We start from the raw sequence: 25485 nt of genomic DNA, 5'->3' as shown, positions 1-25485 counted from the left end.
ATACAGTTTTCTGACAACTGCATTGTCATTAATTGTTCAATTCCACCTTTATTTGCCTTTCTTGATCCAATTTGGTTTCTCTTAAATTGTCTGTGTGGAATCTTTGCTACACCCAGGGTTGGACATGGGTAGATTATGCAGAGCACTAGGTTTGGTGTTTCTCTGTTGTTAGGACTAAATATAAAATGTTATAAGACTCATATAAAATGATATTTGCTACTGATCCATTTATTAGAGTTCATCATGCACATCATAGGGCATTTATTTAGTTGTGTTGTTTTGATCCTTAAGTCTTCAAGTGGGAGTGACCACCCTGAGGTTCCTGATTCTCCTGTGGCTCTTTCATGTGTCATTCCCATTTGGGAGTGTGTCCTGTGACTGGGTTTATGCTGGCACAGGGACAGCTGGATGGTCTGGATTGCACACTGGGTTGCTGCAATCTATCTGCATACCTAACCCAGCCAGGTGCTATTCTGCCAAAACCTCTGGGGAGCTTTTATCCTCGCTCCTCTGGGAATTTCAAGAGCTCCCTTCTCCCATGGCTCTCTGAGGTATCCATATGTATTGTAGCTTTCAGCCATACATGGGTTGTGATATTTCAGATTTAAAGGTGGGTAGCTTTGTCTGTGTTGACCTAGGGAGAAATTTTCCAGCAGTTCTGTCCACAAAAAGCTTTACATGTTCCTGGAAATGTTAACACAGGAAATCAGTATCTCTGAGTACCTTATCTGTGTCTCTTTAAAGTTTCTGTTTAATTTCATGCTAAGTGTCTTTAGGGTTGTTGAATTGCAGTGTCTTGGAGCTGAAGTTGTGCCTGAGGTACCTTCTTTGCCTTTTGTTCTCTGTGCATTGGCACAGCTGCAGCTCAGGTTGGGGTTTGGTGCTCTGTGCTGTGCAGTCCGAGGGTGTGGAAGGTGCTCATGGCTGGGGATGTGGGGAAAGGGACCCAGTGACTCAGCAGGGGTTCTTTCCCATTTATGGTCTATCTGACAGAGTCCTGACAAGGCTGGTCTTTAGTTTGGTCTCCAGGCAAGCAGTGACTGTGGGGGAGGAGGGGTGTTCTGCTCTGCAGCAGCAAGGACTGGGGTAGCTCACTGCCTTAGGCTCGACTCTTTAATTTTCCAGGGAGGGAAAAATGAAACAGGAGTTTTAAACTTTGAGAACTCATCATGGAAGACTCAGAAGAACATCACTTCAGCTCAGTGGAGGAGGAAACCAGATACTGGAAAGATTTGGCTATGAAGTACAAGGAGTGGTAAGGCACTGGCTTCCTTCATTGGATAGGGTGCATGACACTGCGTGCAAAGATGTCAACCAGGTGTTCAGACCTTTCATTGCTCCTTGTTCAGCTTGCCAGAGGATTGTTTCAGTAGAATTGTTTTCAAAATATGAGAGTACATTTCCTTCCATCTTTCTCTCTGTTACTCACTTTTTATTGCTAATCAATAATGGCTTTGCTCGTATTTCCAAATAAATAGCTGAACTGAATAACAGATTAAATGTGCAGGTGGCAGGGGACAAATTACAAGCTAAAGGGATGTACACACACCTATAGTGTGAAGACAGACTTTTGGATTTTTCTGTTTATTTGGGATTTTTTAATTTGTTTACAAGTTCACTACATGCTTTCCATGCTCGATGAGGAAACATTTGGATATAGTTCTCTCTTCCTATTGAATAGATGTGTTGGAGAAGGGCACAGAGCCTTCTATGTTAAGGGGCAGTATTTTTTTTACCTTGAGTGAACAAGAGATATTTTTTTCGTTGTTCATTGTGATGAGCTCTGTTGCTGGAATTGCTCTCTAGTGCTGAGAACACACAGGAGGAACTGCGTGAATTCCAAGAAGGGAGTCGAGAGTATGAAGCTGAACTGGAGACTCAGCTGCAGCAAACTGAGTCCAGAAACAGAGACCTCCTGTCAGAAAACAACCGCCTGCGGATGGAGCTGGAGTCAGTGAAGGTAAGAGGGGCTGGTGCCTGTAGAATGTGTACATCCAGAGTGCAGAGGTGTGGGACAGGCACGTGCAGATTCAACCTGGCTTGTGGCAAAGCTTCAGCATTACCAAGAAACTGAACAGAAAACTGCAGAAAGGAAAAGCTTGAAAAAATTAAGAAATACCGATGTGATTTCTGCTTTGAGGGTTCTGGATTCCTTGGTGGTGTTCCTGCACCCCTGTTCACAGGTTGTGGCTTTGTGTCAGGATAGATTTCAGATGGGAGGAAATTGTTCACAGTAGAGTGGAGACTAAGCATGGACATAACAGACCTGCTGCTCTGTTCCTTCTTCTGTCTATTTAATGCTTTTGTTCGCAGCTTTCTTGCTGTCTGCATTACACAGGCACAGATAATATTGCAGAACAATCAAAACACAAACACTGCAGCTGTGTTTTTGCATTACCTAAGAAAACTCAGAAGTTTTAAACCCTTTTTACATAGTCATGTATTTATTATCTGGCATTCCAGATAAGCTGGGAAGCAGCAGCCAGTGGGTAACCCATAGAACTGAGAGTCATAAAACAGTTTCAGTCCTGTTTTTTTTACTGAATCTATCAGTACTTGGGGAAAAATAAGTTATCCTCTTTTACACTTGGTTGGCCTTCTGTGAATCGAAGAACCAGCAGGAAGGCATTAACTTCCAGAACTATAAAACATAAAGGATATGAACTTATTGAGATGGAACTTCTTACCATAGTGACTTAAGAAATAATGAAGCTATCTAGGGTATGTAAAGTGATGAGTGCCTCATTTCAGTCTCATCAAAGATGCTGCTAGTCCTCTGTGCTGGTTGGCAGGTTTAGGAAATACTACTGTATTTTTTAAAATTTGGAAAAAAATTGTTACTGAAATTGGTGTGCCTTTTCAAAGTTTGATTCTAGGCCTTTTGCTTACAGATTGAGTTATAGCCACTCAAGAAACACTACACAGTATTTTGTAGGGCTGGGTCGATCTCTGTGGAAGCAGAGATTAATGTAATTACACTTCTTCTACTCAGTTGGATGCAATAATGAGCTAATGGGAGTGAAGGTATTTGTATAAGGGATTAATCACCGGATGAATCCATGTTTGCAATGCCTTTTGTTTAAACTGTTTTACAAATTACTGTCTTAAGGAAATACTCTTAAATTTGAGGCAGATATCCTGTCCCTCTAGCACCAACTTAGCAATTCTCCCCCCCTGCTGCTTTTTGATAGCAAGACCTCCAAAGTTTGCTTCTTGTATTTGTTATGTTGCATTGATCTTTGTTCTTGTTGTTGAAGTGACTGAGCAGTATTAAATGTTGTGTGTGTTGTATGGAGTATTGGTCTGCTGTTCCACGTAGCCACATAAACCTTTGGAAGCTGATGGGTTTGGGGAGAAGACAAAAGTTGGACAAAAATAAAGCCTATAGTTCATTGGATGGAAGAGTGTGTAGACTGTTTTCTTTCTCTAGAGTAGCTGGGATGAGAGGAAGGGACAATGGACCAGCCAAAGCAGTTCAGAATGAAAATAGTAGGAAACAACATATAACTCAGAAAGTGAAGGGTAGCCATATTTGAGAAAATCTGAAATTATTCTTCATAGTAGATAAACGTATTTTGCTTGAAATAAACTATTTAACAATTGGCTATTCATGCAGCCTGAAAACTGCAGTAACAGCCTGTGGTGAAGGAACAGAGCCACCATTGAGGGCCAGATCAGCTGATAGTTTATTACAATTGGCTAAAAACAAAGACCCAGACCTTGCAGCTCTGGTCTTTTATCTGAATCAATTCAAGAGCAAAGCATTTATCTCAAAGCTATTGAGCAGCAGTGTTAACTGAGCCCATCAAGGGTTGGTGTCTGCATCTAGGTCAGCACTGGTGAACTTTGCCAGGCCCACACAGCTTGTGGCTTTGAGCTTACCAGCCTAATGTGTGTGTGCTTGCTCCCCCCTCAGAAACCAGTGGTCACACTACTTAAAATCTAATGGAAATAATGCTTTGGAGGGTTTGTTTAGAGAGTCCTGAGTAGCTAGTTGGAAGTAATCTGCCTCTTGGAGGCTCTTAACTGAGCTTCAGAGATCCAGAATTATAGCAGTGTCACCACACTGTAATAAAATAATTTCTTAATTGAGAATGGGTATCTCTTTCCCTCCTCCTTGTCTGTGCATTTATGTGCTAAAATAGCTGTCTTCAAATTACCATTCCCTAGACTGTATGCCGTGGTTTTCAAATTCCAGTGCATGCATTTGTTTTCAGTGACTTCAAGTGTTTTGTACTTAAATTCGGGATGGAGAGCACTTCAGGAATGCTGCTTATACAGCAATCTTGGCATGTTGAAGTGGTCTGATAGCAAGTTGGTGGAGTATAAAGTGCCATAATAGACAGTGTACTGTGAAGCTTTCCCTGTCACGTGCTGTGGAACTAACCCCATATACAGTGGCAGTGCAGGAGAGAGAGATCTAATGTAGAAGCTAAGCCTTCCTCTTCGCCTGTGCCTCTCTTAAGTGTGCCCTTGTATACATGCTATGAAGGGAGACAGAGTTTGGTTTAGGTTCACATCCAAAGTATAACTCTGAACCTGCTTTGGGCTAATAAAACCCTGGGGGAAATGCAGAATCTTGCTGATTCCACAGCAGCATGTGACAGTGTCACACTTGGATTTTTTTTTTCTTGTTATTTTGGCTCATAAGTACTTCATGTCAGAGTTGAAAATTCTCTTGCATCCTGCTTTGTGTATTGCTAAAACTCTTGGGGCTCAGAAATTATGCTGAGTTGTGCTGTCTGGGAGGGGCAAGGAATGGCCCTGAGTTGTGATGATCAGGGAATGTTCCCCAGCACCGTTGTTGGATAAGGAGTGCCAGGAAGAGCTCTTGACTGCTGGCAGCTCAAAAGTATGTGAGCAATTGGCTTTGTTGGAATTTTATCGTATCTAAAGGGATAAAAAACTTCAGAACATCTGCCTTTAAAGGAGCTCAGACAAGGGCACAGAAAGAGAACATGTGTTGCTAAGTACCTGGTGTGCTGTTTGATTTGCCTTTGATTAGGAAAAGATTGAAATGCAGCATTCAGAAGGATACAGGCAAATCTCTGCGCTGGAAGATGACTTGGCACAGACAAAAGCTATTAAAGATCAGCTTCAGAAATACATTCGAGAACTTGAGCAAGAAAATGATGACTTGGAAAGAGCAAAAAGGTGACCCATTTTCTGTGTTTTCTTTTTCTACCTGTGTTCTGTCCTGAGGTGGAAAACAGCTGTTTGTGGTACTGTGCTCATTAGCATGGCCATTCTGAACTAATCACTGAAGTGATGATTGTGTTGAAGAGATTGGTACCAGATGGGAAATGTGATAAATTTACTTTTCCCCTTCTACTCCCCCCACTGCACTCTTTCATATCTTACCAGCTAAAATAAAAAATAATAATAAAACCAAGCAAACAAAACAAAAATGCAACAGTATCCCTTTTCTTCTCAGTGAGGACATCCTCTGTGTTCTTGAAGGATCTGGTAGTAACATCTTGTGCACTCTTTTTCAGAGCCACTATAATGTCTCTGGAGGATTTTGAGCAGCGTTTAAACCAGGCTATTGAAAGAAATGCTTTTCTGGAGAGTGAGCTGGATGAGAAGGAAAACCTTCTGGAGTCTGTGCAGCGCCTGAAAGATGAAGCTAGAGGTTAGACAGAAATTACCTGTGTCTTTCCCTTGGCCCCCTCCTGGCTTGTAGCTGTTCAGTCCTCTCTATATATCTCAGAGCTTGTTTTTTAAGTTTACATCTTTAAAACCTGCTATCTGAAATGTAGAAGCAAGTAAGGAAACTTAAGACTGTTCCACCCCCACTCCTTGAACTCCTGACCTTGTTCCAGAGCAGATCACAGCAACAAAAGTCTGTTCCAGCCTTCTCCTAATCTGTGGTCGTGCTTCAGGGCCTTAGGGAGTTGAAAAGAGCCAGTCCAGCTGGGGCATGTGCTGGTCTGGCTGCCTGTAACACGTGAAGGTCAGCTTTAATATGCACTAACCTTATTGTTTCCTGGCCTGTTAAAAGGGGAGTCAGTGAAGCACTAATAGGGAAGTAAAACAGGAGGGCTGTGACTGACTTTTGGTTGCCTTGGAATAGCCTCATGTGCTGGCTTCTTGATAACTGTCAATAAGGCTGGGTGAGAAGAGAGAGACCTTGGAGCTGGAGAAATGTCTATTTTCAGAACTTGGATTCTGTGCCCTTGAGTAGTATCCATAATCTACAGCCAGGCTGTGGGACAGAAGTGCTCCATCCCTTGGTTAGATAACTGTGTAGCTTCCACCTGGCCTCAGCTCAAGTTTTTTTCATGTGGAAACCAGGCTAGAAAAGAGTACAATAGGTGGGATCTCAGCCTTGCAGGGAGCTGGAGTGTAGCCAAGCTGTGCCAAGTTGCTGAGCCTCAGACTTGATGTGCCTCTGCTTGCTAGCCTGTAACTTTGGGAAAGGAGTTAATTCCCTGTCTCTAGGGCAGCCTTGTGAAAGAGTATGAAAATGAAAGCCAGGTAGTAGCAACTGAGCTAATAATACCAAAACATCTTGAGCCACAATCCTGGAAAGGCCTTTAGTTATCATCCAGATTTTGAAGGTACGCCTGGAGTAGTCTTTACAAGCATGAGTGACTTCACTTCCATGAGGAGAAAAGTCTTTTGAGCAAGAGATTATCTGGGTGGATACATACTCCAAAGGCTTGCTTTGTGTTGCTTCCTTCACAGACCTGCGCCAGGAGCTTGCAGTGCAGCAGAAACAGGAGAAACCCAAAACACCGATGCGAGCGACCCTGGACGCAGAAAGAACAGACACTGCAGTTCAGGCTTCCTTGTCTGTGCCTTCAACTCCCTCCCTGCGCCGGACACCCGTCAGCATCCCCACCCCTGGGACGTTTAGGAGAGGTGACTGACAGGGAACCAGAAATACTGTTTGATGCTCTCGTTTTCACTATAGTTTGTGGTGAAAGGAGGAATGAAAAGAAGGGAAGAGGGTTGAGTGTTTCAGTTAAATACACTGTAATCCAATCCCCATGGTCTCCGTATTCATAGACTGATTTTTGGAGTTTATTCGTGGGCTATTCATTTCCATTTGACTTGCACTGTCCAGTAATAATAATTGTGAGGGGTAAGATGAGCTATTGGGACTTTACTGTTGGTTCACAACTGTCCCAGAGATGTTGGTCTAATTTAGGGGAAAGGTTTTAAAAGCCTGTGTGATCTTTTAATGTCACACTCACGTTACTTGAATTGTCTTCTCTGAGAGAGTAAGTGCTCTTTGAGAGAGACTTTTTTTTCTCTCTGGAACAGCAGAACACTGACAAATCATCCAATCTGTCTTTACTAAATATCTCTACTTTCAGGTCAATTATATTGTTACTTATTTTTTGTGAGCATTGATTGTTTCTATATTTCAAATCTCTCACACTAATTCTCCTTAATTTAAAAGCCAGAAATGTGTGTAACTGTGTTCATGCATAAAGTGCAGGGAGTTGTACTGTCACATTCTGATGATTTGATATTATAACTCTGAGCACTAACAAGGTTTGTGGACTTCAGTATCCTTAACCTAAAATGATATGCTTTGTGTGAAGGAATTATTGTTTCTGTAGAAGTAAGAGAATTTGGAGATTTGTACTAAAATGGTAAATGATGATCCTCTGGGAGGACACATCCCTCTGGTCCCACTGCAGCAACAGAGACAGAGCAGGCTGGTAGAACAGATCTCTAGAAACCAAGCCACAACATGTCTAGAGACTTCATCTTAGTGTAATGAGCTGTCTCAGGAAGGCAGTGCTTCATATTCCTAATGGATATGAAAGATCTGGAGGTGAGATACAAAAAGGTGAGGATATTGCTGTTTCCTCTGCTCTGTATGTCGATGTCAGGCTGTCTTTTGACTTCCAGTGTCAAAGCTTTTTTTTTTTAAATGAGTAACGTTCTTTAACCTGCCCTGCAGGTCTGGAGGACAGTTATGGTGCAACCCCTCTCACACCTGCTGCAAGAATATCTGCACTTAATATTGTGGGAGACTTGCTGCGAAAAGTGGGGGTGAGTGATTTCCTGCCAGCCAAGGCTCCTGGAGAGGTGGAGCTGTTGGAAACTGCTGCCAGCACTATTTGTGCTGCTGTTCAGGGGAGACTGGAAAGAGTCTCCTGCCCCCAGGTTAGCTAAGTTTGGCCTTGAAATTGGCCTGGACTTTGTATGTTTCTGACCAACCCCCAAATAAAGAGGGACTTTGCTCTGCTTTTCTAAGTTCTAATCCAGATGAGGATAAAATCTCCTCTACAAATTTCTGTAAGTGCATGTACAGAAAGAGTAAGTTGGCATGAGGAAATTAAGAAGGGATCTGCTCCTGGAAAAGACAGAGATGAAAGAAGGCTGGTGCCTGCTGTCCAAAGGGCTTCTGCTGAAGTTTGCCTTGAGAGCCCAGTAGTCTTTTGAGCAAGGCCTAATGTCCTGTTAAGCTATAGTTTGATATTTAAGGTGATGCTGATGATGGAAGTTATCCCATGACTCCTGTTTTCTTCCTTGTCCCTTGGTGCTGTGTTGTTACAAGCATTTGTATGACTGCTGGGCTGAGCTGCAGAACTGATACAGCTGAAAAGTAACTCACAATAAACGTGGAGTGATCTAGGAAGGGAACATGTGGTGGAGAATAGGGTATCTCTGGCTCAGTTCCCTCAGGTGTACCACTTAATACATACAGCCTGCTGTGTGTCTAGGGAAGCAGATAGTTCAGATGAACATTTAGTAATCTGAAAAGTGATGCCTGTAAGAAAGATGTCAAAGTCTCCCTGAGGAAGCTGAAGATTTTGTGGTTCTGCTGGTAAAGAGCATCAGCTCCCTACAGAAACAGAGATTTAGCTTTAGAGAGATGACTGTTTTCCTCTCTTCAAAAATTCAGAACTCATGTGGCACTGGGATCAGCAGGTTCCACCACTGGACAACTCATTCTTAAAGAAAGAAAAAAGCCCCCAAACCCACACACTTCATGCAGTTTTGGTGTGCCACAATGCCGTCTTCTGAAATAGAAGGGTGAATCTGACACTTGTCTCGTGTGTGTTTAAATTAGGCTTTGGAGTCCAAACTTGCATCTTGCCGAAACTTTGTGTATGACCAGTCTCCAAACAGAACCTCGGTGTCCATGTACATGAACAGAGATGTCCTTGAAACGCGCCTGAGCCCTCACCCGCCTCTGTGTGACACGGGGTGAGTGCTGCTCTCTGCCAGTGTCTGACAACTGCTGGTGTTAGAACTTAGGGCCTGGTGTTTAGTATTGAATCTTTGTTTTGGTAGAGACAGATTTGTTTCCAGAAGACGTGAAATTCGGTTTTTCAGGATTAGGATTTGAACATTTCACATCAGTTTAAAATTGGAATCGCTAGTTGTCGGATTTCAGAGATTAGCTGAAATCAGGTTTTGAATACCACAAATTCGAAGCAAATGCAAGATGTGTTTTATTATAAACCAGTGTTTAAAGGGGACAAACTCCAACAGAGGAGCTCTTGCTTATTGGCTCAATTTGTTTTGTGCTTGAAGTTCTTGTACAAGTGATGTCTCTGGAATGTTTTGGCATGTAGGGACTTATCCCTTATCACAATTAAGACTCTCATTAATGGGAGAACTGGAGAAAAGATAAATCATAGGTCCACTCAGTCAGAACACTTTACAGTTGCTAAGATATGTTTTCAAGGAGCAGCTGACGGGAAGTAACGTTATTCAACTTAAACATTTCTCTGAATGCTTGAACTGGTTGTCTTATTTTAAACAAATGAAGAAAAATCAGCAAGGTTATCACAAATTACAGTTCAGTGTCTGCTTAAACCCTGACAATCTTGTACTGCACATTCTTTTGATTCTCTTTAAATTAAGTACCAATAGTACAGTTTGTTCCAGACTTAATTATTCATCTAGACCCTTGCACTGTGAGTACTGGTTTGTCCTGTCACCCAGTGCCCAGTGTTGTCGTGTGGAAAGAGTGTTCCACGTAGAACTATCTATCCAAGGGGAGAAACTTCATGGAATTTCCTACAAGAAAGCCTCAGGGACTTACTTATTCATGCATCTGATTATATATCTACTGCTGTAATGCTAGAACTGAAATTCCAACACCTGTAAAAGATAGTGCTTGCTACTCGAAGGGAAAGAGCTCTGTGTTACAGTGGAAACTCAGCCCACTTAGTGCTCAGAGTGCTGTTCTTTCATCTGTTGTTTCTCAAGCTGAGTGGTGTGCTCTGGAAGTGAGCAGTTGTTTTGAAGTTGGTTACACTGAGCAAGAAATGCACCAACTCCTATTTTGTGTTTGCAGGTTAGCGAAACGCCTGGAGTTTGGAACACGGCCTTCAAATATTCCAGGACCAATGAGCCATCCCTCACAAAGTGTTGTCAAGATGCTGCTATGAAAAGCCTGGCTGGCTTTGGAAAAGGAAAAGAAAATGTATATTTCAAACTTTAGTTTTAAAGAGAATATCAATGAGCAAACAGGCAGCAGTCTCAGGGTAGGTGAGAACTGAACACAGAGCTACAATTGTCCTCCTGTGGCCTTGCCCAGTCTGGTGGGTGGGTAGTGTGACAAAGCAATGCTGCCTGGCACTGCAGGACTGAGAATTGCTTCCTGCATCAGCTGCTGTAAATAGCTCCTTGAAGGTTGCTTCTTTTGACACTGCCAAAGCCACTGCCCTTCTACCTACAGCAGAGACAGTATTCCCTATGCATCCCCTCAGGCTTTGGCTTTTGGTGTTAATACAGCACCAGGGTGTTCTGGCTTGAATTCTGCTTTCTATCGTGGGTGTTGTGTGCTGCAGTCACCCAAATCAGGGGAGTGTTTTTATGTGGAGAAAGGTGTATTTCTGCAGGGAAGCTACTGAGCTCCTTGTGGGATATTTTGGTCCTAATGTTGCTGCACAAAACCCTGGCTCTGTAGTGGCAAGATGTTTCTGTAAGCAATGATTTGCCACTAAGAACAGGTCATGGTTAAATGTGAGACATTCCCAGTGCTGAGTGCTCAGGAGATCCCAGAGCAAGGTGAGGAACTTGAGAGTGACTTAACATATCTTTTTTTTTCCTTTCTGACCCATAAAGTCTAGCAGTTGTAGGAAGCCAGAGACCTGATTAAGTTTCTAGTTCTAACATCTTGACAGATGGGTTTTACTGCTTTACTAACTTCCCTTTATTAATGTGCCTTGGGTGTTAGTGATTTTTTTCTTGTTTTATTTTTCTATGCGAATATATGCTTTCAGCTGTTACTAATATAGAAATGGTTTTTTAATCTGAAAAGTCTTTTATGCTAGACAAGTGTATATGAGTAGAGAATTATTTTTAAATTGTTTTTTTCCCCTGTAGGATATTACTGCATTTGAATTTGTTTTTCAAATGAAGCAGGTTCACTCACAGTGTTGATGTATTTTATGGAAGCCTCTACTTGCAAAAGTAATCATGACTAAACAATTTTTATGCTGGTTTTTTTGGGGGGATGGGGAGAGCTTACTTGACAAAAGAATACATAAATGGGTTTGGTGTTTTTTTGGGTTTTGTTTGGGCTTTTTTTAAGAAAATGCTGTGAAAACAGCCACTGATGCATATTTCTCTGGAATATGAAATAACCACAGATCATTTCCATTCTTCAGTCCACCTACAAAGTTGGCTTAACTGGGGAGCAGAATAAAGTTTATTTTGAATGCTAGTTGTTGATGCATTTTGAGTTTTTCTTGCAAGTTGTTACTGTGGTTTATACACAGAGGTTTGCTACCAGTTTCTCATCTGTTTCTGATCAATTAAGAGATATTGTTGATTTTGCTGAATCACACAAAGATTTTCCTACATATCTTTCTTCTCATTCTTTCCTACCCTAAGGAATGTAAATATTGCCATAGCTAAAGATTCCTCTGGAATTTAAAGTGCTTACCATTGGCATTTCTCTCTCTTAAAATCTTTAACTCAGAATTTTTGTCCTCTCACGCTGTTGCAGTTGGACAAGGGGCAATGCTATTGATAATCATCAAAATAATTTAGTCCAGAACAGTTGCCTTTGTAATGGTACAGAGAGGAACTTTTATTTGTGAGAGGAACTTTTAGTTCAGCTGCTGTTGCAGAAGGATACTTTCCTTTCTGTGGTGTTACCAAAGCAACTCTGACTCCCTGTTTTGTCACAAGCTTTGTGAAAGAGGGACTGGAACCTGAGTTTCTGAAGTGGTAGGGCAGTGCTTTGACCATCAGACCAATGTCTACCATTGTGCTTGTGGATTTTCTAAAAGAATTCCTCTTTGAAGGGTTCCATGTTCAGTTTGATGGTTCTGCCTCAAGCATTGGTGCTTCAGACCATTTTATATGGAGTCTGACTTGCTTGGTCTCCTTGTTCTCACATGCAGGCTCCCAAAGTGTGTTTGACAGCCAGCTCTCAGGCATCTTTACAGAGCTGGGCTGTGTGCCTGAGCAAGCAGTGAAACAGTCTTATGTGAAGCTCCTCACCCCCCTCTGCTGCAGCTTGTCATCTTAGTTGCTCTAAATGGATTCCTCTTTACTCTTTCATGAGCAGAGACAATTCTCTGGGCTCTGAATTCTGCTGGCTAGACGGTGCCTAGCATGAATCTCCAGTTTGTGATCTCTGTACCTTCTGGAGCAATGCTTAGATTTAGAAGATGATTGCTTTAGCTGTCAAGGTGGATGTTTTTGCATGATTTGCTCTCCCTGTGGTCACACTGCTTAAGGTTCACTTGCTGTTCAATCGAAGGCATCAAGTAAGTTCTGCACTCTATTTAGAGTCATTTTACATCCTACTTTGCTGTGTGTGGCTCCCTACTGCCCCACTGTGACCACAAAGCTGCTGCTGTCTGAAAGTGCTTGAGCTGCATGGCTTTGTGGTAGGTCCTGGTAATTCTCAGGAGTAGGTTGTGGTCTTGTTGAAGTGCTCCAAAAATAAAAAAAGTAATTGTGTGCTGATCCCTTAATGCAGAACAGCTTGGTGTGGATCCCTGCATTCAGTGTGAGCTGCTGTTTATGTTTTCAGCCTGTGTCAGAGGCTTTAGCTGGAAGTATTTCTACACAAAGCAGACATCAAGGGTGGATTCAGTTGCCTAAAGACAGACACTTAGGGTCCAGTCTGCTTTCCAGCTCCTGCAGGTCCGGTGTCATGTCTGTCAGCCTTTGGGTACATTCATGGGCACCACCATGTGTCCCTGAGGTAATCAAACCTTTCCCAAGCACTTCACATCATCTTACTTCCAGCTCAGTGTACATACTGTTTTGTATTTCTTCAAAAGCAACTGCTTAGGAGAAAATCAAGGTTTTGTTCTGATTACAGGTGACCTTTTCTAAGAAGTATTTCAGTTTTAGAGAAGCTTTCCTGCATCCCCCATTCTGTTCAAGCTGTATTGCACCCAAGTCACACTTGTACATAAGAATAGTGGAGTCGTTTTTATAGCCTTTTATTAGTGTGTAAGCACATCCATGGTGCATATAAAACTGTAACAGTTGACTTAATTTGAACAAATGATATTTTTCAGTAAGTGATTAAAAAGGCACTTCCACCTTGTGAATTGTGCATCAGGGGTGTAGTAACCAGGAGAAAACCCTATATTAATTGAATACTCAAAATGAAAGTTTAAGAAAAGATTAACTGACCAATGCCTTTTTTTTCCCCTGCAACAGTCTTAACAAATCCTTTGTAGACTACAGTTCACTGGAATTTAAGTCATTTGAGCTACTAGTGCTCACTTTCTGGAAGATTCTCAAAGTGAATTACTCTGTTAAAAAAAACCCACCTTTTCAAATACACTTCCCGGTAAAATAAGTTTTGGAGTACTTTTAACATCAGTCTATACATTGGAGACAAGGCAGTTGTGCTTTTATCTGTCAGAGGAGTGGGTGTATGTGACCTTGACACTAAGAGTAGACTTATACAGTGCTAAATATCATCTTCCCTCCCCCTGCTGCAGTGCAATTTTTTAAGCGTGTTTATTCACTGGCTTTTGTTCCATTGAAATCTCCATCTCTGGCATCCATTTCGTCATCAGCTCCATCTGTTGCATTCTCAATTACTCTTCTGCCTCCGGATCTACGGGGTGGGGCAAAAGATGCTGGCTCATTTCCCCTCCTGCAGTTAGAGGGGGAAAAAAAATGAAAAAATCAGGTGTTAGGTCAGGTGTTAGGTCATTTGGAGTCCTTACAAATAAGCACAGGCTTTTGTAACAGGACCTGTGGGGCTGATGGTTCTAAATGCAGAAGAGCCAAGATCTGTGGGCCTCTAATGCAACTTTCTGTTCTGTAGCATGTAAGAGTAATTTATGAACAGGTTGAGACTCCCAGTTCCTTGGAACTGGGATGGGATTCCTGTTCTTGTGCTTGTGTTCTTGTTCTCATCTGCCCCAAATCACCCCTACTCTTCCCTTCATTTCACTGTCTTCCCCTATTGGGACTGCAACTGATTGTGCTTGGAAAGAATGGAAAAAGGTGCTCCACAACAGCAGGGCAGTGTCCCTCCTGTCCCTCTGGAAGAGAGGGAGAGAGAGCAGACTTGTACTGCATTTCTGCCCTGCAGTCTGGGTAAGGCCCCCAGTTGCTGAGAGCCCTGACCCTGGGATTGGAGCAGTGCTGTGGGTGTCCACAGGCATATTTGAGCCCACAGTTCTTCTCTGCAAAGACTGCACTGGTCAGAGCACCACAGGTGCTTTGACAGGTATGACATCCTAGGTTGTGAGTAACTCCAGTGTTTTTTCCAGTGGAGAGAGGAAACCATCACTGCTTTGGAAGTGTGTTTGTAACCCAAACAAGGTGCTGATGCTTAGCAGTGCACGTGTCTCACGGAAGATGCTTTTTCCCACCTTACCCCCTTTTTCCTCTCCCATCTCCCTCCCATCCCCATATATTTCATAGCCACATCCCAAGGCAGGGACACTTTGGTCCTCAAGGTTAATTTTTTGGGGAGGTGTGAGCAAGTGAGACAGAGGATGGATTTGCCTCTTCTTGGCCTCCATTGCTACTGTGCTACAAAGCTTCAGTTTTGTGACATGGCCTCTCACTTGCCCCTCATTAAGCAAAGCTTTGTAAAGGCTTGAGACCACAGACATAAGCAATAAAAGAAATTCATGATCACTGAATGCTGTGCCAGAATTACTAATTTGGTGTTAAATATATCTGAGACTACACTTTTGGGTACAGCAATCATGCATAAATATTTAAAGGCTTGTCTTGTCCTTGCAAAAGACTAAGCCAGTGTCCTTCCTGAAGCAGATATTTAAGTCTAAAGCTCAATCTTCCATATGAGGAAAGTGGGTAGGATCATTGGCTGGACTAACTCATTTCAGAGGCATGAATCTGTGTTTCCAAGGTGGAAATATGACATGTACTTTATTTTCCACAATTCTGTCCTTAAACTTCAGTGTAAGCAGCACAATTAGCTGGATAATAAAGCTTCCTTTAAGGTCTGCTGTTGGTTAACCATAGTTGTTCTGGTGCTAATGGCATGTATTGAACACAATGGTATATTACTTTTACCCTGGTGTGTGCTTGGCAGAGTCTAACAGCAGTGTCTGCTACTTTATGGCAGCAAATATTTGTTATTATTGTTTAGCAGGAAGGTTCTAATTAGGTCAGTAAATGCATTAATTCTTTTTAATAAAGGAAGAGCTCTTTCCCCCTTGGACTTGTGCTATCTGGACTCAGTTACTTATGAGTCATTTGTAAGATAACTCTCTTTGTGCTGCAGTAATTCACTGAAGTGCTATAAGAGAACGTGGGTCTGGGGACAACAACAGCAAGAGTCCAGCCAAATTGTGCATTACAGTTTTGGCTACAAAGTGAACTTCTTATCACACACTAACTACTTATTAACAAACTGGTGCAGTATGCATAAACTTACCAGTTATTTAAACTGGTATTGGCCCTCTGGATAAACACTTTTTGTTTATATCTGTTCCTCTTAAACAGGTTTATGTGTTTGATAATATTCATGTGGTCATTTGCATTAGTACCTTTAGAATAATGCATGGAGCTGAGACAAGCCTTAAGCATCAGTGTTTGCTTAGCACCTCTGTATTTAATCTGCCTTTGAACAAGTGCTTCTGGAATAGTGCTTGAATAACAGTCTAACTGGAAATATCAGGCTGACTAAAAGGCACATGCAAGGACAAGACATCTTTAAATATTTGTGTATTCACAGCAAAATCCAGCAAATGTAAAATAGAAAATATACAAATATTACAAGGGAATAGCTCTTTAATTTTTGCAGCAGCAGGTGTTCCTATCTCCAGAGAGTGTAATATAGTGCTGTGCTAGGTTACAGTGTCAGCTTTACTTTCTGTGTCCGTGCTCCATGTTTTAATAACAGTAGACAAAACAATGTAATGTCTGGAAAACAGCTCTAAAAGCTTGAGTAATAGCTCTTTGTAAGCAATACAGGCACAGAGTGCTATGTAACGAAAGGCAAGACTTTCTCTTCTGTCTGTGATTGTGTGGTGTGTGACAAATCACATGCAAGTAAGGTCTTCCCAAATCTCAGGTGAATTAGATGGACTCTTACCTTAGAGTCAGCATTACAGTATGCATAAAAAATACTGTGAAATTCTAGTGACATGCTGTGACACTTCATATTCATTAGTCCTTTTAATCAATTTTACTAATCAATGGTGTATTTTATTTGAAAAAATTTAATCTTCGCGGCAGCACACAAAGATGATGTGCAAAAAAAAAAACAAAACCAAAACCCAAAACATTTTCATGCAGAAAAAGTCAGAGTCCTTCATTAGGTACTCTGTTGGTAGAGCTTGTGAGAATGCAACATTGGTAAGTCTATGTCAGTACATAACCTACTTGTAAGAAAGATGTATCACTGATGAACAGCTGATGGCAGCTAGATTATTGTAATATTTGTCTCTTTTGATAAAACAGATTAATGCCAAGATATCCAAGCCTTCACAGTTTGCAGAAACCTCACATAATTTTAACCAGGGCCAAAGAAAATGGAAATTTGTGCAATACAAGCTAGCTGCAAAGTTGAAGGCATGGTACCTGCTTAGTCATGCGAAGGTTCCTGTGTCCCTCTGAAACAGAGATAGAGAGTCCCGGGCAGTTATACTAAGCACATGGTCATGATCAGAGGTAGGTAATTACTTTTAAATAATTAAACAAAGTACATTACAGCCAATTACATTACATTTAGATAAAACAAAAATAAGCCTTATGGTGTTCTATGTAAAAAGGGCTGGACACAGCCCCTGCTTCGTAAGGCAGCCAGGAGCATGTACTACCCAAGGTGGTGCTAATGGAACCACATCCATAACTTCACTTGGAAGGGAATCCCCATCTGAAGCATGTTACTGGTAAACACACTGGCAAACTACTTCGAGAACACAACTAGACAGGTGCTTTGTTTTTCATCTGACATTGTTGGGCTTAGGTAGAAGGCAAAATTTTATGGTAAAATGATGCAGATAGATTAATTTCTTTATAACTGAACTCAGCCTCTTTATTTCCTTGAGCTGGTGTTTTCAAACCCAGTGAGTACAGGAGAGTTCGGGTTTGTAGCTGACTGATCACAACTTTATCTTTTTCCCAGTCAGTTTTAACAAGAAAAAACAAAGGGTCATTTTGATCTTTTCCTTGGTATGAGGACACTGAATCCCTTTATGAGGAAGTCCAAAGAGACTTTGGAATAAGAATAATTTAGTATGTTTTGTCTTTTGACAGCTGTGATGTTGTCTAACACTGTTGATGGGTGTTGTGTGTGAGTTGTGCATGTGTGAAAGTGTGAAAAGCACAAGCATTTCTACCCTTTTGTGACTGCTTCTGTACAAATAGATACAGCCATCATATAAAGAGTGTTTTCAAAAAGCAACCAAGCCTAATTCTGTTCTGATTTAAGCCAGCAGGAGTTTTGATTAGAAAAGAGTAAGGCCTGTGCCATGTTGTCACAGTTGTTCATCTCACAGCTGAAATCTGCTGCAGTGTAAGAAATGCACTTCACTTCTGACTTTGGCCTTTGGTTCTGTCTGCCAAGCTAATACAAGGAGTGAGTAACTGTGCAGCATCATCAGTGTCTGTTCTTTACCTGACAGGTTTTTTTTTCCCCTTCTGTAGTTTAGTTCTAAATTTCAAGGCTGTCAGTGAGTGGGAAGGGCTACCCACTACTAGGGCTACTCTACCTGAGCTTGCTCTTCAGCGCTGTAACCTCACGGCCCAGGGCTTCGTTACTCTCCGTGGCTTCATCCAGCTCCCTCTGCAGCTTCCTGCGGTTTGCGTTGATCCGCTGAGACTCTTCCTCAGCCTCCTCCAGCTGCCTTTTCAGCTGCTTGAGTCGTGCGTTGCCCTTCTCGGCCTAAAGGGAAATTTTAGAGTAATGCTTTAATTTAAAACAGGTCCCATAGCTTTACATTCCTCATTTTAATTTCATGCTTCTATTGAGAGTTTGACTGAAACGCGATCCAAATCAAAGATGGAGGCTTAAAATCTTAGAATAACTTTGCTTTGTGGGAGTTCATTTTGCTGGTAGATATCGTATTCAGACACTACTTGTTGCTTCTTTTGCTGCACAGTCCTACCTCTGCTTTTCTGGTTTGCAGGTTGATGTGCTTTAGGTAAAGCTAAAATTTTAAAATAAAATGTGTTCAGCATTTCCATTTATACACTGATAAGGGTGTTGTGCACAATCCTATATCACTGTGCAGTCAGACTGTTGCAGCTGGCTGATTGACAAAGACTAGTGCTTTGGCATTGGATGTAGCATGGAGGAAGAATTATATTGTCCTATATGTATATATATAAAGGCTGTACAGCTCTCCCAGCACAGAATCCAAACAAACAGCCTGCTTTCCAGAGAGGCATTTGTTTGAGGCAGAATGTGGAATCTTCCTTTCTTAGGGTAAAACCTGAAAAAATTTTTCCACTGAAAGGGTTGGAATCTTCCTTTCTTAGAGTAAAACCTGAAAATTCTTGTGCCCAAGACTAAGAGACATTCTGATACCTGGTCTTTGTACTGCTCCGCCTGCTTTCTCTCGTCCTCCACCTGCAGCAGTGCGTCCTTCAGCTTCTTGTCCTTCTGGCGCAACGTCTTGGCCGCAGCCTGCTTCTCTCTGCAAGGGACAGGGCAACATGTGGTCATGTGCAAGGTCTGTAGAGTCTTCACCTGCCTCAGACTTGTTGCTCATGAAACTGGCACCATGGACCCATAAGTTAAAGGCCTTGCCTAATTTAACAGGTGAATTCTGAGGAAAACTTTAAGGCCATGTTCTTCTGATCAAAACAAATATCTGTCTTTGCTGTATGCTAGAGGTGCTCCAGGAGATCTATGCTGAAACACATGGTGATTTCCTTGAAGAATAATCCTACAAGTGGCACAATGTTATGGTAATTAACCTGGCAGGGTCATGGGGCAAATACTCTAAAATTCAGGGGAGCGGATCCTTGCCTTTGGTACCAGTAGAACTTTCCACCAATAAAATGATTCTTAATCAAAAGCTGTAACAAGTCCGGTTACTTGCCATTGTTTCAGAAATGTTAAGTGAGGAAGAGACTTTACCAAGCCTTAATGGCACTGAGAGCCTGATGACACAAATCCTGTTCACCTTTGTTTACTTTCTGTGTCATTAACTGGAGCAATAAATGAACAGCTGTGCCCTCAGGGAGACCGGTACCTGGCTTCCTGTTCCAATTGCTCTTCGAGAGAAGCAATTTTGGCCTCCAGAGCAGCAATTGTAGCTTTGAATTTGTTCTTCACAGCTCCCTCCATCTCCTGCAGCTTACTCTTTAGCTCTTTGTTCTGTCTCTCCAGTTGCTGCCGAGCGTTTTCGTTCTTCTGTGCAGTTTGGCGCTCTGTTGCCAGCTCATTGTTCAGCTGCTCTGCCTGCAAGGTGAGAAGGGGTGCTGTCAGAAGTCTTGCATGCTTTCAGAGAAATGACAGGTGGCAATTCTCTGGATATTCAGAAGCACAAATAGCTTTTGCTGGGATATGAACAGAAAGTGCCATGTGCTGAAACAAGCCCTACCTGCTGCACTGCTTTCCTCATGCGATCACCCATTGCGTCTATGTTGCTCTGCTCCTCTTCCAGCTCTTCCTCCAGTTGGGCAATTCTTGCTTCCAGGCGCCGTTTCTCATCCTGAAGGCTCGCCCTGTAAGTTTAAGTTTAAAGAGTGTGTAGTTATGGCTCTGTTCTTTTATGAATTGCCAATAATTCATAAAGAAAACTAGATATTTCAGTGAAACCAGTCAGATGTGTGCCTGTTTTGTTGTCAAGACCAGATGGCTGTTGGGAAATGAACATAACTTCTCCTGGCAGCCACGTGACATTCAGTAGCATGTTTACAGCCTTGTGCATGATTCAGTGTATCCCTACCTTCCAGAGGAAGCGCTTCGAAGTTCCTCTGCCATCTCTTCTTTCTCCAGATCTGCTTGTTTGCGAGCTCTCTCTGCAGCAGCCAGGTCCTGGGAGAAAAGGAAAAGGCAGCACAGTAAAGAAATGAGCAAGTAAATGTTCAGTTACAGCATGACACAAAGGACTAAACTTTCTAAAACTGGTATAAGATGGGTTGTCTTGTTAACAGAATAAATTCTTGTCATATCATAAATCCTAGGGAAGTGCAAAGAAATACACTTTATCCAGCCTGTCAGCTGGTTTCTATTTTATTGGTTTTAGTCACAAGATTGCCATTTAATACATGTAGGAATAATAGCACTAACAAGACTTCAGGAATTTATAGCTATTGAAAACAATTTGTGTTGGATCTGTGCCTTTCTCCAATGTGATTTTTTTTCAGCTTAATCTGACTGTGCTCAGAAGTAGATCCAACAACTTTAGTGGAGTACATGGAGCACATGGAACTTGTTACACGTGCTGCTTACAGCTTTCAGTCCCTGATAGCTGTTAGATTATTTCAGTGCAGTTCTGTTTTGCTACTGGAGGTCATGTGTAGTCTCCTTCATACTGCTTTAAGTTTCCTACTTTACCTCCTGAAGCTGCAAGAGTTCTGCTTCCAGGCTCTTTGCTTTCTTCTCATTTTCTCTGGCTGTAGCAAATATTTCTTCTCTGGCAGCCCGTGCATCATCCAGCTCTCTTTGGTAGTCCTTCATCTGAGCCTTGTTGAAAAGAATAACAGATTTATTACTATTTCAATAGACAGAAATTTGGATGGAACAGAACACATACGCATTTACACTGTCATAATGCTGCTTAAATGGTATTTTCTTGAGAGATCAGCTGGCACATGTTGGAAAGGTCTGAAATGATATGGCAAGAAGGGCAATGCATTGACTTGCACACTGCATCTTTTATAATGCCTATTGTCCGTATTTCCTCGGAATATTTGGGTACATGTGCAGTCTTCATCTTTCCAAGACATCCTTTTTCATTGTTTAGCTGTCAGCCTATGACAGAACAGTTGATATGGAGACTTACATAAACAGGAACATGCTAATTCAGAGACAATGTGATTCCTGAACAGTCTTCTATGCTCTTTAATCAAGTGTTAGAACCAGGATTGAAGCTCTGTAATACATTTTGTCTTGTAACCCTTTCTCTACATGGGAATCTTTGTTTTCCTTCATGTAGGTAAATAGCAGATGAATGTTGGATAGAGAATTTGGAAGCGCTCTGCAAGGATGAAATTTAGGATTCTAATTATTTGCCCTGTGGGATTTTCCATTGTCATTCAAACTGACTGTCAAAATACAGATATTTGAATGTGGGAGTCTAGTTAAAATTCCACCTCTAACCAACCATCCATAGTAAGCATCAAGTTCACAGATGACACCTAACTTTTGTATTGTGACTGTTCAAAACACAGCAGTGGGAAAAACTGTATTTGTGGGCTTAGATACCTGTAGTTTGCGAAGTTGTTTGATGGCTTCTTCCCGACCTTTGTTAGCAGAGTCAGCTTGGCTTTCCAGGTCTTTAACATCCATCTCCAGCTTCTTTTTGGCAGCAGCTGCCAGGGCACGTTGCTTCCGCTCGTCTTCCAGTTCCGTTTCATATTCATGGAGCTGATCATTAAAGAAAACGAGATCAGTTTAGGAAAGTCCTTGAGCCCTTTTAAAGACTCTGTGTATGTCTGGATAGTATATACAGACCCCATATCCCTGTTAACTGATTTCCCTGGCAGTTAAGATAGATTTCCATTTTGTCCCAAAATTAAAGATTTTTCAAAGAAGTCAGCAATTTGGGTTCTGTATTCATGGAGGTGTGTATATTACAAGATGATGACTACAGCAGTTGTCCTTGCTGTCACAACACTTCTATACAAGTTCTATCCTGTCTATTTTCATCTCCAATGCTTTTCTATCCATTCAGTGTACCTTGGGAAGGTAGATGTATTAGAAGCTGTCTTTTTTGACTTGCACTGAGAACATAGGGGAGGTGATTCTGACTATGTCAGAAAAATCAATTGATATGATTTATACGATATTTATACTAGGTTGTAGAGTTTAATTGCTAAATCAGTTTGCAGTTGTGCACCTGCTACAGAAACAGAAAAAAACCTCCTGCCTTTTTCAGTATAATAACTGCGTTTTTTTTTAATTACCAAGCACAAGGCAATATGTTTTCTTCTCATTATAGTAAGGTTTTAATAATGGCATGAGGCTGGGGACTTGATTAGATATTTACAACAGCAAGAATAGGGAATGGTACCTGTTTAAGGAGTTGTCTTTTCTTCTCCTCATTCTGTTCATCTCTGGCTTGTAAATCTCTTTCAAACTGGCCTTTCAGAGCCTGCATGTTAACCTCCAGCCTGAGTTTGGCATCTTCAGCAGCCTGTAACTCATCCTCTAGCTCTTCTAATTGTGTCTTCATCTCTTCTACTTGCTGTTCAAGGGTCCGTTTAGATTTCTCCAATTCATGCACCTTTCAAGCAAAGAGAATTTAATAGACACATTGTAAGAAATAAAAATAATTCTAGTTAAATGCAGTCTACCTGCAGTATAGGCCACATTTGGAATTATCAGCTGTGAACAATGAATGAACTAATTTGCACTGAAAATGGTAAATTAACATTTTTTTGTGCACTTGCAAATCAGTCTTAAAATAACCAGAGATTCTCTTTATTCCATTTTTAATCTAGTCAAATATAATAATTTAATATATTTAGTATTGCAAGTAATATAATCATATCCCTGTATAAAAGAAGTGATTGGCAATGCATCAGTGGAAATTTGCTGCAGTTGTATGACTGAATGTTAGGCAGGTTGCAAATCTGTAAAATCAGATTTGCAGAGTTTACAATTTCAAAGCTATGTAATAAACTAGTAAATTATTTACAGTCTCTTTAATTTATTTTTTTTCAGTCTTAGAAATCAATAAGAATCTTCTTCATGCTTGAAATTATGTTAAAAAGAAAGATAGCTTATGGTTACTTTGCTAAGTCCCTTGAAAATTTGGACACAGAAGGAATAATCCTTGAGTTCTGTATGAAATATCTGATCTTGCTGAATGGATTTGAGTGCTACAGAGAATTTCCCACACTGAAAACAATGATCTCTTTTTTAGCTTCTATTTTAAGTTACTGTTGTGGATATTGTTCTAAGACCAAAACTTACATTCTTGCCAACATCATCTTTGGAGCTGACAAGATCTTCCATTTCAGCTTTCAACATTTTGTTTGTTCTCTCCAGTTCTTCTTTGGCTTCCAAAGCCTCTTCAAGTGCTCGGGCCAATGACAAAGCCTTTGTTTCCTTTTCTCTTGCTTCAGCTTCTGCTCTGTCCCTTTCATCTGCATATTTTGAAGAGATGTTTTTCTCTTCTGCTAGCATCTGTGAAAAGGTAGTGCCAATACAGGAAGTCATTAGTAAAAGGGTTTTTCTATTGCAGGTGTCTTGTCAGTTGTTAATGACAGAGAAGGATCTCTGCTTTTGATAAAGGCATATAAATACAGAATTAACCAGTGTGTGTGTAATTAAAATTTAGTTTATTTTTTGTCCCTTTTCACTAAACCAGTGGACACTCTGTGAGTTCCAGAGAAGTTAGGTGATAACACAGCAAGGGAGAATCTTAAATCCATACCTGATCAAACTTCTTCTGTTTCTTCTCCAGGTTGGAGACCAGCTGACGCTGGTTGTCCAAGTCCACCACCAGATCATCCAGCTCCTGCTGGAGTCTGTTCTTGGTTTTTTCCAGTTTGTCATAAGAAGCAGCCTTTTCCTCATACTGTTGTGTGAGGCTTTCAATTTCCTTCTGAAGTTTCTTTTTGCCTTCTTCCATGAATTCTACTGTGGTGGTAAATTCCTGTATCTTCTTCTTGGAGTCAGAGAGCTGAAATTTGAATTCAAAGGACACATCTTTTTAGCAGTGGCAAAACTTGGCAAAGAGACAGCTAAGACCTGGAGGGCTTATCAAATTTGACCCTTTTTGAAGCCAGTCACCCACCACCCAGCCTTCATAAAATGAGGCAGAGCACAGACCTCGTATGCATGTACAGGCCTTGTGTGCAAGACTATCTTTGGAGCTATCTTGCATTTGTACCTGTCCTAGAGATCACACTTTGAAGGAGAGGGAGGCTGCTGCCCTTACTGGGTAGCTTCACTGATGCCTTCTGGACTAACAGCACTAGTCCCCTGAAGGTCCACATGCTGTGCCAGGATAATTCTACAGATCCTCTGGAATTACTGACAAATCTCAGTGATGGAGCTAATGATTTAGCTATGGCACTGATACCTGTATTGTCAGTGTTGAAATATGTCTCTCCAGATTTTGTTTTGCTTCTACTTCTTCATCCAACTGCTCTTGCAAGCTGTTCTTCTCATCCTCCAGCTGACGAAGCTTGGTAGACACATTCAGCTTCTGCCGCGTTTCTTCCTGAAGCAGCTCCTGCAGTCACCACATCAGTTGGCAGTACAGTCATTAGTTTAGGTCTTTTTATAGTGAATTTTATAAACATTGTAGGTGAGCTGTTCTTGGATTCAAGTTTACCTGTGTATCTTGTAGCTGAGATCCCAAGGCTGCAACATCTTTGGTCAGTTTGATATTCTTGCTTTCTGCTTCATTGAGCAAACTGGTAACATTTTCAACTTCCACCTGTGAGACACCACAGAGAATAAACTCAGTTATTTTGCACAACTTCAAAATCTTCCTCCAAACTTCAGTTTGCTTGCTTTTGTTTGAAATCTGAAGTTTGAACACGATCTGAATCTGCTCCTATGCCTCTGGGTCGCCTCAAGCACTGACAGTTTCTGGCTTAACTGCAACTCACAGTTTTACCATAATATTTCTGGACAATATGTGGGATTTAATTCCTCTGGAACTAAATTCTAAACACAGACTATGCAGTGTCTGCATGTTGTCTTTGTGACTTGTGTATTAAGGCCTAATGCCATTTTTGTCTAGTTTACCTTAGTATTTCATTACTATTTATCAAACCTAATCACATTCATAAAGCAATAATAGTATGTTCCTTGCAATGAACTGCAAAGGAGAATGGGGATTTTTGATGGATTTTCCTTCCCCTTCACAAGTTTGACAGAAGGAGATGCATTTTGATTATATTTTCTTATTTATCCCCAGCTTAAAATAATGAAAGCTTACTGCAGCTATGAACAAGATGTAACAA

The 25485-nt window shown here is 41.3% G+C and overlaps 2 protein-coding genes across 4 annotated transcripts in view; one reads left to right on the top strand and one right to left on the bottom strand.

Moving 5' to 3' along the window:
* Positions 1–965: 965 nt before the first annotated feature.
* NDE1 (nudE neurodevelopment protein 1) lies at positions 966–11644 on the top strand. The gene is made up of 8 exons (XM_008923498.2): positions 966–1255; positions 1807–1960; positions 5006–5154; positions 5496–5632; positions 6688–6864; positions 7919–8010; positions 9035–9171; positions 10271–11644. The coding sequence occupies exons 1-8, from the start codon at positions 1170–1172 to the stop codon at positions 10362–10364; spliced, it is 1026 nt and encodes a 341-aa protein (XP_008921746.1). The 5' UTR covers positions 966–1169; the 3' UTR covers positions 10365–11644.
* Positions 11645–13369: 1725 nt separating this feature from the next.
* The window catches only part of MYH11 (myosin heavy chain 11), a 56348-nt gene continuing 44232 nt past the window's right edge, over positions 13370–25485 (bottom strand). For 2 of the 3 annotated variants that reach the window (XM_018067412.1, XM_018067413.1), the window contains 13 exons: positions 24849–24953; positions 24594–24746; positions 23943–24191; positions 23480–23692; positions 22575–22787; positions 21767–21928; positions 20897–21025; positions 20286–20374; positions 19938–20061; positions 19587–19795; positions 18917–19025; positions 18099–18271; positions 13370–14053 (listed from right to left, as the gene is read on the bottom strand). In XM_018067412.1, coding sequence (XP_017922901.1) covers positions 13915–14053; positions 18099–18271; positions 18917–19025; positions 19587–19795; positions 19938–20061; positions 20286–20374; positions 20897–21025; positions 21767–21928; positions 22575–22787; positions 23480–23692; positions 23943–24191; positions 24594–24746; positions 24849–24953 — 2067 coding nt within the window. In that variant the 3' untranslated portion in view covers positions 13370–13914. Of the gene's footprint in view, positions 14054–16965; positions 16998–18098; positions 18272–18916; positions 19026–19586; positions 19796–19937; positions 20062–20285; positions 20375–20896; positions 21026–21766; positions 21929–22574; positions 22788–23479; positions 23693–23942; positions 24192–24593; positions 24747–24848; positions 24954–25485 lie in introns of all 3 variants that reach the window. The other variant, XM_018067414.1, reaches the window with a different exon arrangement.

Source organism: Manacus vitellinus, unplaced genomic scaffold, assembly GCF_001715985.3.
Source record: "Manacus vitellinus isolate BGI_N305 unplaced genomic scaffold, ASM171598v3 scaffold_12_pilon, whole genome shotgun sequence".
NCBI classification, from domain to species: Eukaryota; Metazoa; Chordata; class Aves; order Passeriformes; family Pipridae; genus Manacus; species Manacus vitellinus.
The sequence above is the reverse complement of the archived record's forward strand: the minus strand, read 5'-3'. Positions and strand labels throughout refer to the sequence as shown.

Coding starts and splice junctions, on each gene's coding strand:
- NDE1 (XM_008923498.2), top strand. CDS start 1,170: ATGGAAGACTCAGAAGAACATCACTTCAGCTCAGTGGAGGAGGAAACC. Junction 6,865..7,918: donor CCCTGGGACGTTTAGGAGAG/GTGACTGACAGG, acceptor CCTGCCCTGCAG/GTCTGGAGGACAGTTATGGT. Junction 9,172..10,270: donor CCGCCTCTGTGTGACACGGG/GTGAGTGCTGCT, acceptor TTGTGTTTGCAG/GTTAGCGAAACGCCTGGAGT.